Source organism: Gymnoscopelus braueri (genome assembly GCF_963280865.1).
Source record: "Gymnoscopelus braueri genome assembly, chromosome: 19".
NCBI lineage: Eukaryota > Metazoa > Chordata > Actinopteri > Myctophiformes > Myctophidae > Gymnoscopelus > Gymnoscopelus braueri.
In genome coordinates, this window is record NC_137621.1 from 7,732,582 (window position 1) to 7,747,198 (window position 14,617).

The following is a 14,617-nucleotide window of genomic DNA, read 5'->3' on the forward strand; positions in this document are numbered from 1 at the left end:
ATCTTTGATTCTATATTTTCTTTTAAAGCGGCGGTTTGTGGCCAAATATATATTTATATTTTCATATATATTTTTGTTGTTTGGGTGCTATATCAGTGCTGCTGAAACTCTCGATGTCAAAGACCCCCAAAATGATATGTATTTTGACCCCCCATCTCTAAATATTTATTTCCAGAAACCCCCAGAAGTAAATATTGGAGTTAAAGATGTTCGCTTTGAAAAAAAATAAAATAAAAAATACATAAATATATATATATGTATATATATATATATATATATATTCAAAGATTTGCACACATTTTCACAATTAAAAATAAATAAATAGCAGACCTACAAGCTCATAGCTATTTTTTAATAGCCCAAAGTAAATCGTAAAATGACACAGATGCTTTCCCGGTAGCTGTACTGTATGTCAGCACTCCCACCACAACATCGTATAATAATCACCATTTAATAAAAAAAAAAAAACACTTCAACCCCCATACTACTTACTACTGTAGGTGACCTGGAGTACCCCCAGGACCTGTGCTAGGGCCCCCTCCAGGTTTTCACGCTGAAAATCAGCCACAATCCACGAGCTCACAACACTCGTATAGAACTAGCTATTGTCATCTGTCACTGTCGGGCAGAAAACCTCTTATCTCCATATGTGACCAAATGTGACTAGGAGACAGTCATCTAGCATTTTTTCATTTTAATTTTTTCATGTCATATGAAAGCAGGGAATCATAGCAAAATAATGATATATTGGTTAATAAGATTGAGTGAATAGTAGACTGAAGTCAAGTTAATACTCTTCAGTAGAGAAAAGACCAGTTGAATGGATCTCATTCAAAGATAGTTAACAGGGCTATCAATCCCATCATGCATAGCGGGATTTACATATCCTTTGTTCACAGGGTTAGGGTTAGCCTCTCTTTGTTATGTATGCTCTCTGAGACCAAGTGTTTGGCACTGCCCCCTGCTGGAACCGGCTGGTTCCAGTGACCAGGAGGACTTAACAAAGATACCTTTTCATAACAGTTTTAACAAAATATGATTGCTTATACATCTTTATTTGACATTTACATTAGACACAAGCCAACAGACTAGTGATACCTTTCAAAACGATCGGGTAGAAATAGCGGATTTTAACTTGTGTTTTTTTCATAAATTAACGTCCTACTTGATCATACTACAACATCACACAAAAGCATTGCGTTTCGAGCTTGTTCTACTTTTGCTTATTTATTTTATTTTATTTGAATCAGTAACAGTTTTAGACATATGAGGTTTCCACCCGACAGAGACGATATTCATAAAGGGCTCAACTGCCAGGTGGCAAATTTGGTTTGATCTTTCAAATGTTCCAGCGAGGCGGTTTCTTTTTTTTTTGCAAAATGGTGTTTGAACAGAATGCCTGATCTGGGCGCGCTGTGAACCATTTTGGAATTGCCGAAGCATTTGATTGACATACTTTATTGAGCCCCCGCAAAAAGGGAAGGTGGGATTCAAATCAGACTTAATGGTGGTTAATGGTGGTGAGTGCTCTCTTCTTTCAGCGTATTCACTGGTAGACCAGCTTTTACTGATGCAATGGTTTGAAGACGCAGGTAAAATCATCATAAAACATGCTTCACTGAGGTGCTTCTCTCTCTCTCACGCACGCACACACGTCATCGCTGGGAAGAGGATACATAGAAACAAAAGTATTGGTATCAAAATGTACTTAAAGTACCAAAAGTAAAAGTAATAAAATGTTTGAAAATAGCAGATCTATGAGCTCACAACGTGCCGCGATGCCACTCGTTGTGAGCTTGTAGATCGGCTATTTTGAAATAGCCTAGGTATAAAATAGGGCTAAAGTGGTTAATGTATGTTTTATAATGTAGTATGTTTATATCTGCAAAGTAACTAGTAACTCAAGTTTTCAAATAATTGTAGTGGAATAAAAGTACAATATTTGCCTCTGAGATGTAGTGGAGTAGAAGTAAAAGTATGGACAATTGTACCTTAAGTACAGTGCTTGAGTAAATGCACTTAGTTACTTTACACCACTGATAGAGAGTCGTGTTGCACCTCAGCAGCGCGCGTTCATCCGCTGGGCGCGCGAACGCACCCGATATTGTCCGATTAATGTTGAGGGGGGGGGGGCTTTGATTTGGTGTAGCCCCCCCACGGGCCCTGAGGGGTCGTTGATCCCGGCCTGGCCATTGTGGTGTTGTCAATAACAGATGGGTGATAAACATGAGTTGTGTTATAGCTTTTATGAGCATGTGAGGAAGCTCTGATGTCCAGAATAGATTGTATAAGCTCAGTATAACAAGCTGCAGTCAGACAGGTCAGACGTTACGTTACATTGTATCGTTCCATGTTAACTCATTGGCCGCCATTATCGCATTAACGTGATCTAATAAATAGCGCGCTTGGCCGCCAGGATCGCGTTAATGCGATCTATGGTCTTTATTGATCTTTATGCTCTGATCACGCTATTCTGTTATGAATCAGGCTAAGTTTCGGGTTCCACTTACTTCAACCACCACTGCATCCGGTTCCATGACTTGGGTTCCGTTTTCGGTTTTACATTTTTCCCCCCAGTCATTTTCGACCATAATAGGGAAACAAATGGTTTTTCACACGCTATGAAAAACGATCGGAGACCTCCCCTCCTATAATCTATGGTCTGGGTGACGAACAGTCATCCCCGTTGTGTATCACAAAGTAATTTTCGCCGATAACAGAATCTGAGACATTTCACTTCCGGTTCATGTGTTTCACTGTGTGAGTGGGTCTGGGAGGGGGCGAGTGTGATCGAGAGGCGATCAAGCTTGGTATGTGCTGCACTCTAGTGGTGGAACGATCAAAACGATTCAAGTGTCAAGCCAGACTTTCTAGATGTGAATTAAATAACAAAATAACGAAACAAAAAAACACGAAAATCGCTGGCAAGGGCTGCTATGAACGAGGTTTTAACTCTGGCAGTCAATGAGTTAAGTCTGGCTCCTGCTCCAGTACTAACACATTCAATCCAGGGACGCATACTGTGTCATTTTAGATTTGTATGGCTAAAACTTATTATTTTGTACTTTGGGCTATACAAAATAGCAGATCTACAAGCTTGTAAAATGTTTAAAAAAATGTTTTAAAAAAAATGTTTTAAAAAATGTTTTAAAAAATGTTTCATCAAAATGTTTTAACTCAAATCTTTGAATATATGTTTTAACTCAAATCATTGCTTCTGGGGATTCTACAAATGTCTTCTACAAAAATAGTTCGAAAATATTTAGTTCCAGGGACCCCCATGCAGAAGCAGAGATTTGAGTTAAAAAAGATGCATATATTATATATATATATATATATATATATATATATATATATATATAATACGGTCTGAATGGGCTTAAAGGAGTAGTTCACCCAAAACAAGACTTATTTTCTATCAATTACACACCCCATGAAGCATTGAATTCATGGAGATTTGTTTTGTTTTTGTCACATTCCTAAGCCAATAATTTGATGACCGGTGGAAAGACGCTAATGTATCCGGTAGGAGACTAAAAGGAGTTTCTTTGAGTCTCCTACCGGAAATACACCCGGTCAATTATTGGCTCAGGAATGCGGCAAAAAAAAAAAAAAAAATCTCCATGAATTCAATGCTTCATGGGGTGTGTAATTGATAGAAAATAAGTCATGTTTTGGGTGAACTATTCGTTAACTTCTCTGTCTCTCTCTCTGGTTGTGTTTACCTGCCACATGTGTTCATAACCAACAGAAAGGCTTCCATGTTCAGTGAGGTGAGTCTCTCCGGTGTTTGTCGTCGTGTTTTCACCCGCCAGGCGTTTTATAAACTTTTTTATGCTAATGCAGCGGCACAGGGAAATCATTTTCCCATCAAGACCATTTGGGGGGCGGGGTGGAGGGGGTGTAGGGGGCGGGGTGGAGGACGGGGGGGAGGACGGGGACGGGGGGGGGGGGGGGGTGGAATTAATGGCTCAATAAACGCTGTTCAATTTTGTGGAGTGTAGTCGGCATGCAGCGCTGTCGGCAGCAGCAGTGGTCCGTGGTTTTACTTTGGTTTACCTGGCTGCCTCCAATACATTTTTAAATGATGATTTATCTGCTTTTGTTTCAATCAGAGAGAGAGACAGACAGACAGAGAGGGTGTGTGCGCGTGCGTGTTTGTGTGTGCGCGTGCGTGTTTGTGTGTGCGCGTGCGTGTTTGTGTGTGCGCGTGCGTGTTTGTGTGCGCGCGTGCGTGCGTGTGTGTGTGTGCATGCGTGCGTGTGTGTGCATGTCCCAGCGTCTGTCCTTACATCGCCTCCCCTCTTATCTCCTCCCTTCCTGCCCTTTCGTCCCCTCTCCTCTCCTCCTCTATCCATACCTCTCCTCTCCTCCTCTATCCATACCTCTCCTCTCCTCCTCTATCCATACCTCTCCTCTCCTCCTCTATCCATACCTCTCCTCTCCTCCTCTATCCGTACCTCTCCTCTCCTCCTCTATCCATACCTCTCCTCTCCTCCTCTATCCATACCTCTCCTCTCCTCCTCTATCCATACCTCTCCTCTCCTCCTCTATCCGTACCTCTCCTCTCCTCCTCTATCCATACCTCTCCTCTCCTCCTCTATCCATACCTCTCCTCTCCTCCTCTATCCATACCTCTCCTCTCCTCCGCTATCCATACCTCTCCTCTCCTCCTCTATCCATACCTCTCCTCTCCTCCTCTATCCATACCTCTCCTCTCCTCCTCTATCCATACCTCTCCTCTCCTCCTCTATCCATACCTCTCCTCTCCTCCTCTATCCATACCTCTCCTCTCCTCCTCTATCCATACCTCTCCTCTCCTCCTCTATCCATACCTCTCCTCTCCTCGCTAGGGTCCAGTACAAAACACTGTACTTTTAGTGGTACCGAGCGAATCACCGGTTCACTTAAACAACGAACGGTACCACGTTTCGGTACATTAGTAAACGAGGCAACATGAACGCACCATCGCACTTTAATGATGGGGGAAAGTAAAACAAACCTGCATGGCCAGCAGCCCTAAGCCATCTAAAGTGCGGTCGCACTTTACCAAGATATAGACAGAGGCGTACACGGGCAGCCGTCCGCCCAGTTGAGCCCCTTGCACCGTTGCCGAAAGACGGACCGAATTATAATAACTGTCGGGCCGACGTCTCTGCTTAACGACAGATGGAAGTCACCTTCCCCCCCCCCCCCCCCCCCAACAACACCTCCAAACATAAGCATCACTAACTGCATGCAAATGTCTGTTTAGAGCCGCGGTGATTAATCATTGCTTAATCCATTAACCCATTAAGACCTGAGGCCAATTCTACAAAATGTCTTCTAAATCCTAACAGTTTTTTTGAAAAAAACCTATGCTATATCAGTGGTGCTCAAACTTTTTCATGTCAAGGACCCCCAAAATGATATGTATTTGGCCGCCGACCCCCATCTCAAAATGTTTTGTTCCAGGGACCCCCCAGAAGCAAAGAATAGAGTTAAAAATGTTCGCTTTAAAAAATATATATATTCAAAGATTTGCACACATTTTCACGATTTTTCAAAAATAGCAGATCTACAAGCTTGTAGATCTGCTTGTAGATCCGCCACAGCGGCGGGGAAACTAAGTATAACTGAATCTTTGCGGTGCAGACGGTGCAGCTTCCGACATAACAATGTAATCAGTGTTTGTTTGTTTGTAGACAAACACGGTCCAACATGTTTACCGTCAACATTTACACTGACTCACATCACACTGTGTGTACAGCGTGTGTGTTGTTTTGTACGCCGTGCAAACTCTGTGTGTTTGAGTTGCTGAAAATGACGTCATCCGGCCGGAAAACGGAAACGGAAACGCACCGGTTTCCTGTTTGGCCCGGAACTACCGCGCTAGTAACAAAAAGGAATATCACGCTGTTTTTATGTCATTATAGGATTTGAAGATGGAAAAACAGCAGCAAAAGAAAGCACAGCTCACGGTAACTAAAGCTCCACTGGCTAAGAGAAACGATCCGCTGATCATATAAAACAACAAAAAGAACGCTTTTTGAAACGCTTCCGCCTTCCGGTGAAAACAAATGGAGTTCTGGGTAATGCAGGACTCCGCTAAAGATCTGCAATGATGGTAGTGACCAGCAGAGGTTGCTAAAATCCATTATCTTATACTTATGCTATTCAAAGATTTGCACAAATGTTCATGATCTTTTCTTTTTTTTTGCAGAGATACTGTACGAGCTCATAGCGCGCCACTCGTGCCGCGCTTGTATATGAGCTTGTATATGAGCTTGTATATGAGCTTGTATATCTGCATTTAATAATCATGACAATTTGTGACAATTTCTGAATATATATTTTTAAAGCGAACAACTGTAACTCAAATCTTTGCTTCTGGGGGGTTCTACAAATGTCTTCTAAATCCTAACAGTAAAAAATATACATAAATGTGTTGCTATAATATAGGTGGTTCTCAAACTTTGTCGTGTCAAGGACCCCCAAAATGAAATGGATTTGTCCACGGACCCCTACATATCAAAAGTATTTTGTTCCAGGGACCCCCAGAAGCAAAGATTTGAGTTAAAAATTTATACATTGCACGAATGTTCACGATTTTTCTGAAAAAGCCAAAGAAATGTTAAAATGACACGGATGCTTTTCCCGGTCTAAATGGGTTAACCCATTTAGACCTGAGGCGATTCTTAAAAATATTTTCTAAATCCTAAAAAAAAAAAAAAATCAAAAACAATTCAAAAATAGCAGATCTACAAGCTCATAGCGCGGCACCCGGTGCCGCGCTATGAGCTTGTAGATCTGCTATTTTTGAATAGCCAAAGAAGTGACACAGATGCGTTCCAGGTCTTAAAGGGTTAAGTGAGACCTGGTGAAGACGAGGCCAAAGCAGTACAAAAACAATACAAAAACGGGACAATACACAAATGTGCAACTAATTGCATAAAACCCCAGAAAATAAAAGAACGATAAAACTTCTAACCTAACATACGGACGACCGTGAACATTAAAATAAACATGAGTATAGACATAGACAGCGTGTCCATTATCACGGCCTCTAAAATCAAATAAAGAGATGAGGTGATCCAGTTTAAGCTCCATGCCTGTAAATCATTCAATGACCACACAGTCCCTTGGCCCGCCTCAGTTTGAACAGGCACTGTGCAATGCAACCATGTAATGCAAACCTAAGTAACGACTGCTCTGTGACAATAGAGCGTGTGTGTGCGTGTGCGTGTGCGTGTGTGTGTGTGTGTGTGTGTGTGTGTGTGTGTGTGTGTGCGCGTGTGTGTGCGTGTGTGTGTGTGTCAGATGTGGTGTTTAACCCGTTTTAGTGCGTGTGTGTGTGTGATGCAGCTACAATTTACAATTTAGGCATTTAGCAGACACTCTTAATCCAGAGTGATTTACAGTAACTAAGCACGGAAAAACACAAGGTAATACATCAAATGCATAGAGATAGTCATCTAGGATCATACTGTAGGTAAACCAAGAACCTAGTATTATATATTTAAAAATAAATCATGTGTACAGTGAAACTATACACACTATAGGATGCCAGGTCAACACATGAACCTGGCATGTGTCTAACTAACATGCTATCTATTACATTTTAACTTCATCCTGCAAGGTCGTCAAGGGCTAAGGTGGAGTCTGAAGAGGTGGGTCTTCAGACTACAGCAGCAGATTGGGAGTGAGTCTGCAGTTCTAACTGCAATATGGGGAGTTTGTTCCACAGCTTGGGAGAAGAAGCTGAACCCCTATTTATTTGGAGCAATGTCATCGTCATCATCGATGGTCTGTCATAAGCAACTAAAGCAAGTCATGTGTGTGTGTGTGTGTGTGTGTGTGTGTGTGTGTGTGTGTGTGTGTGTGTGTGTGTGTGTGTGTGTGTGTGTGTGTGTGTGTGTGCGCGTGTGCGTGTCTGTTTTTAAGGTCCTACCGTTAACACACTGCTGCTGGTCACAGCAGGTTCCTGGTGTTCCGCTGCCCTTGGTGACCAGCTGCGGGGAGAAGCCTGTCGGGCAGGACGGCACCACACACTGGCTGGATGGAAGACACTCACATCTACCACACACACACACACACACACACACACACACACACACGATTGTATTACAACACTTGTGAGGACATCAACGTTTTATGACAGTGATTTTATGGAAGACATTTCAATTGCCATTTCTTAACACCTAAAGCCAGAAATAGGGATGGCCATCAAAAGTGTGTGAGCGTCGTGTCGTGACCTTGTCGATCTGCTATTTTCTGCGGAAGCCTTCCCTACAATACAGATGCTGGGGCTTACGTGGTTAACCCATTAAGACCTGAGGCGATTCTTGAAAATGTTTCCTAAATCTTAACAGTTTTTTTGAAAAAAATCTAAAAACATTTTTTCAAAATAAATACAAGATTTTTCAAAAATAGCAGATATACAAGCTCATAGCGCGGCACTCGGTGCCGCGCTATGAGCTTGTATATCTGCTATTTTTGAATAGCCAAAGAAATCTAAAGTGACACAGATGCGTTCCAGGTCTTAATACTTGCGGGGACATCTGGCCCCCACAAGTATAATGATACAAGTGCGAGCGCACGCACACACACGCACACGCACACACACACACACACACACACACACACACACACACACACACACACACAGTGCCAGACTTAATCAACAGTGACAGTAGGAAATGTCATTGATCAGCGGGTCATTACAGCTCATTATGAACTACAAGGTATTGATCATAAAAATGATCTGGTGCAGCTAGAATGTGACACCCAGATCACTCATCATACACACCCTGGTGACAACAATCATTGGAAGGGGAGGGGTGGGGCGGTGGGAGAGATTATTGTGTCAGATATATTCTAAACGGCTCTTCAGATCGATGGTTCTTTTATTGCGCTTTGTTCGCATCTTGGTTCATCTCTTTCTGTGTTCATCTCTGCCGTACAATTTAGCCTTAAAGGGATATTTCACTTTCAAAAAAAACTTTGGGTAATTGTATCGTCTACTCAGGCTTTTGGGGAGCACCCCAGACAGTGTTTAAGTTGCTTGATTCAGTATTTATATATTTGATATTCATTTGATCAGACACGCCCCCTTCCTATACAAACCCATTTTAACTTCAAACTCCATTTTAACCATGTTAGATTCATGGAAAACACCTGTCCTTGGTTCTGGTGACTCATACTGCCCTCCTTATACGTGAGGAGGCTGTGTTTTTTCAATAACTTCTTCATTTATTTTTAATATTATTATTATTAATTTTTTTTTAAGAAAAAAGAATCAGTAAAATAATTAAATAAAATAAATGATAAAATGACCCAATTTCTTTTTTTAAAGTGAAATATCCCTTTAACTAAAGCTTTTATACTGTGTATATATGTTGTACTTGTTGATAATTATTGTGTTTGCATAGACCAGGGGTCTTCAACAGGGGGTCCGGGACCCCTAGGGGGTCCTCAGAGCTACTATAGGGGGTCCGCCAAATCTTTGTGTGATAGGATTTAGTTTTTTTACATTAACCACTTGAACCCTATAGCATCCCTTTTCTGAGGTGAACATTAGCCAAGAATAGCCGATCTACAAGCTCACAACGCCTCACACTGCGAGGCGTTGAGAGCTTGTAGATCGGCTATTCTTGGCAAAGAGGCTATAGGTGTAGAGGGAAAAAAGAGCAGACTAAGTAAAAAAAAAAAAGTTAATCTGAACACAATTTTATACAATATACCCGAGCGAGTGCTACCACATTCACCACTCAAGCGGTTGCTGTAATGTCTGAACACTTCCGCCGTTGATGGCACGATGCCCACACTACGCACGTCAGGGTTGAAGTGATTAATGTAATGTGGGAAATGACATATTACGCATGACATACTGTGACCTATATCTCATGCTAACGCATGCAGTGGTGAAATGGCCCAATAAATATACGTTACAATGTTATTGGACTCAGAGCTACACCTCCTTCTACTTGGCATTGTGTGTGCTGACATTTTACTAAACCAGCTCAATATTTCTGCAGCCTGCGCTCTGTCTGTGCTCTGATGTATGTTCAACATTCATACATCATACATGTATGATGTATGAATGGATGTAGTGTCTAATGCAGGGGTCTTCAACAGGGGGTCCGGGACCCCTAGGGGGTCCTCAGAGTTACTACAGGGGGTCCCCCAAATCTTTGTGTGATATTATTTTTATTTTTTTTACATTAACACATCGACCGCCAGAGGTTAATCTCATAATGTACTCACCAGTGCCAAGGTGTTTTTGTTGTTTTTTTGTTTTTTTCATGTCGCCATAGATCTTGTTAAAATCCTTAAGATTGAGCCGTAAACGGTCTGTTTACATCCGCGACATCTCAACGTATCTCCCAGTGAAAACCACGTGTCAAACGGGGCATCCATGTTGTAGTTAGAGCGGATTACGTTAAACAGTGAAATGCGAGGAGAAAAAACTACAGGAAGAGAATTGAGTTTCAGTTTCGTCTGTAGAATGGGAGCGGGCGTGATCGTCAAAACCGGATCCCAAATAATTCCGTTTCCGGTCATCAAACCGGAAACGGAAGTGGATCAAAAAAATTCCGAAAGTGAACCCGGACCGCGCATGCGCGAAAAGACCGTAGCCCGTAGGGCTACGGTCTCGGCGCTTAACAGTTGGATTTAACGGACCGTAGGACTACGTTCTTGGCGGTTAATGTGTTAACCACTTGAACTCTAGTATCCCCTTTCTGAGGAGAACTTTGGCCAAAAATAGCAGATCTACAAGCTCACAACGCCTCGCGCGAAACACAATTTTATACGATATTGAGGGGGTCCCTGCTTCATCTCTCTCTCAGCTAGGGGGTCCTTGGCCTGAAAACGTTGAAGACCCCTGGTCTAATGTATAGAATGAATTTTCTACTGTCTGAATGGATGCAGTGTCTAATGCAGGGGTCTTCAACGTTTTCAGGCCAAGGACCCCCTAGCCGAGAGAGAGATGAAGCAGGGACCCCCTACTCTAAATTGTGTTTCAGATAAAAGTTTTTTTTTTTTACTTAGTCTGCTCTTTTTTCCCTCTACACCTATAGCCTCTTTGCCAAAAATAGCAGATCTACAAGCTCTCAATGCCTCGCAGCTAATGTTTCCCTCAGAAAAGGAATTCTAGGGTTCAAGTGGTTAATGTTAAAAAAACTAAATCCTATCACACAAAGATTTGATGAATGTTCTACTGTCTGAACGCATGCAGTGTCTGATGTATAGTTGATGCTGGATGTTAGTAGATGTTTAATTTCCTGTAATGCTATTTTCAACGGCTTATAGCAAGTGAGCGGAAGCTCGGATTGCCTTTTTGTTTTCTTTTCGCAGCCCAGTGAAAGCCCCCGTGATTACCAACCATCAGGGGATCGATCATACTAAAGATACATATTCTGTGACTACTTGAAAAGTGAAAAATCGCTGGCACTATTGGATTTCTTTTTTTTTTTATTGGCACTTAATGAGTTAAAGAATTTTCCTTGGACTACTGGGAGTATCCATGCATATTTCACACTAATTGGTCCAGCAGTGCCTGGGAGTGGATTATCTGTTGACAGACGGACTGGCGTCTGCAACCAGACATCTCTGATCGTCTGGCTACGTGAGACAGACTACAATACCTTCACTAGAAATAAAACAGACTTGTAACAACAAGTCCAGTAGGGCTAACTGTCACGGTTGAGGCTGTAGGTCCATATCACAGGAAGCATGGTTCTTCTCACCTGGTAGGCAGTGTGCAGCATCCGTCTGCGGTCAGTCTGACCTGAGTCTCGTAGCTGTCGGAGGGACAGCTCCCCTGGTGGACCGGAGGACACTCCACAGCACTGCAGTCGACGCTGTAGACTGGCGAATCACGTGAGAGCATGATTAGAACGACTATCCCAGCCCAGCGAGAGAATAAATACACATACTGCTCCATACAAGCCATTGTCATTCAGAGAAACCACCAGGTATACCTAAACGTAACCTCAGTGAAACTATGCCTAAACCTAAACTTATTCCTAACCTTAACCTCAGTAAAACTAATACAAGAATACAAGAACCGCTGCAGGGCGAGTGGTCCGCGTAAAACATGGGGGAGAGTGTGTTTTGGGAAGTGTTGATTTCGTCGACTAAAACTATGACGAAAAATGTTGGTCGGCTACCTTTTTTCACTGACGAAAACTAAATAAAAATTAAGCTACAGTACGTATATATATACAATTTTGTCAACAAATAAAAACTAGACTAAAATGTTAGGGAGTGACGAGTGGAGAAGAGATCTAGTAGAACTAAAAGACAAGTCATTTTATGCTTGGTTGCGCTCTGAAAATAGCAGATCTACAAGCTCACAACAGCCAAGTGTAAAATCAGCCATTACGACGCCATCAAGGCACCGCCAACATACATTTTAGTCGACTAAATCAACTCAAACTAGACTATAACTAAAACATTTCATATGACTAAAATAGGACTAAAACTAAATGGAATTTTATTCAAAAGACTAGATCAAAATGTGCAGTAAAATTCAACACTGGTTTTGGGGGGAGTGCTCCGGTTACCATTTAAAATAGCTGTAGGAGGAAGGCATCAGATCTATTATTTTTGCATTGTACAGTGGTCTCCTTCCTCTATTGTTTTCACATTGGATTTCTGCCTCCCTGGCCACCCTAGGACTCTCCACTTTTTTTGTGTGTGGCACTTAAATGTGGAAATTACATGGAAATAACTCGGTTTCCCAAACTTTACTTTTGTGGAAGTCTAATCAGCCTGTAAATGGTTTCCCATCAGAAGCCTTCCTTGATTATAGATGCACCCAAATTAACTCCCTGGTGATGAGCCCAGCTACTCTGCTGGAGCTCATCAGTAATAAACCTCTGGAGCTCAACACAGGGGAAAAGGGAAAGGTGGGATCTATTTGTCACAGTACATTTGATTATCGTCACTGTCAGGGGGAAACCTTGTATGTCCTAAACCATTCCTTTTTTATCCCATTAAGGCCTGAGGTTCCGATTCTACAAAATGTCTTCTAAATCCTAACAGTTTTTTGAAAAAACGTATGTTGCCATGTCAGCGGTTCTCAAACTTTTTCATGTCAAGGACCCTAAAATGATATGTATTAGGCCGTGGACCCCCCCATCTCAAAATATCTCGTTCCAGGGACCCCCCAGAAGCAAAGATTTGAGTTACAAATGTTAGCTTTAAAAATATATATGGGTCATTCCAGAATTGGAGGACATTTGGGCTTTCAAATTTTTGAAAAATTCAGGAATAGAAGCTAGCTGTTTAGATAGCTGTTAGGATTTACCAAGAGGACAAACTCACATAAGTAAATAAGTACAGATTTTTTTGTCAAGTATTTATCTTATTCTGGCCTAAAATGCCTAAAAAAGGCCTTCCGAGAACCGGAAACGGAATCTGCGCCATAAATCCGGAACCCGGTGAGTGTTATGTAAACAGAAAACAAAACTGATGATGAAAAATTCACAGAGCAGCGCGATCACAGATTAAACAATGAAAAGACGCAAGAATGCATACATGCGTTCTTTAGAATTGCGGCAATCAAGCGATGGATTTGAAAAACGCATATATGCGATCTAGGCAATCAATGTGTTAAGTACAGTACTTAAGTAAATGTACTTAGTTACCTCCCTAACTAAGTACAGTGGTGGTGGGTCGCCTGTAATGTCTTGGCCCCAAAAAAACAAAGGGAGAACAGGGTTTTGAAAAAGTTTGTCTCAACGTACCGGGTTTACACTCGTAGAGGTCGCAGCACTCCCCGGGCCGCCCGGTGGCCTTGGTGACCAGGATGGTGAGGTGACCGGGCTGGCACAGCTTACGGAGGCACCCTGACGGGCGGCACACGCAGCGCGACGGCAGCGGGCAGCACTGGCCGGCCGGGGCGTAGCCCTCGATCAGGACGCTGTCCTCTGGGCACAGCGGGGAGAACTGGACCTCACAGCGCGCCTTGGAGCAGTCTGGACGGGAGTCTGAAAACACACACACACACACGCACACACGCACACACACACGCACAAACACACAAACACACACACACACACGACTGTTAACTGACAACAGAATGCTGAACGCAAGCTGCAAGCAGAATACTTACGGAAGCACATTTTGTCTACACTTCTCATACAGACTTACAGAGTATGACAAGAGTGTGTGTGTGTGTGTGTGTGTGTGTGTGTGTGTGTGTGTGTGTGTGTGTGTGTGTGTGTGTGTGTGTATATCTGTGTGTGTGTGCGTGCGTGCGTGCGTGCGTGCGTGCGTGCGTGCGTGCGTGCGTGCGTGCGTGCGTGCGTGCGTGCGTGCGTGCGTGCGTGCGTGCGTGCGTGCGTGCGTGCGTGCGTGCGTGTATGAATTCCCAATGGGCGTCAATTATAGATTTAAAGTGGCATATGTAAAAAAAATCTAATTAGTAATAATAATAATCATGATAATAAAGCATTCTGTATGTGATAAGAAATTGGTCCAGCAGTTTGCAAGATTAGCTCCCGGATAGACAGACAGACAGACAGACAGACAGACAGACAGACAGACAGACAGACAGACAGACAGAGGGATTGGAATTTTGGGAGGTCCTTGTCGCGTTCTTTTTCCCCATTCTGAATTCCCATAGACA

The 14,617-nt window shown here is 42.6% G+C and overlaps 1 protein-coding gene across 1 annotated transcript in view; it reads right to left on the minus strand.

Moving 5' to 3' along the window:
- crim1 (cysteine rich transmembrane BMP regulator 1 (chordin-like)) overlaps positions 1-14,617 on the minus strand; it is a gene marked incomplete at its 5' end in the record, with an annotated part of 124,327 nt that overhangs the window by 107,369 nt on the left and 2,341 nt on the right. The window contains 3 exons of the mRNA XM_080413513.1: positions 7,931-8,055; positions 11,730-11,850; positions 13,734-13,976. Of these exons, the coding sequence (XP_080269639.1) occupies positions 7,931-8,055; positions 11,730-11,850; positions 13,734-13,976 (489 nt within the window). The remainder of the gene's footprint in view (positions 1-7,930; positions 8,056-11,729; positions 11,851-13,733; positions 13,977-14,617) is intronic.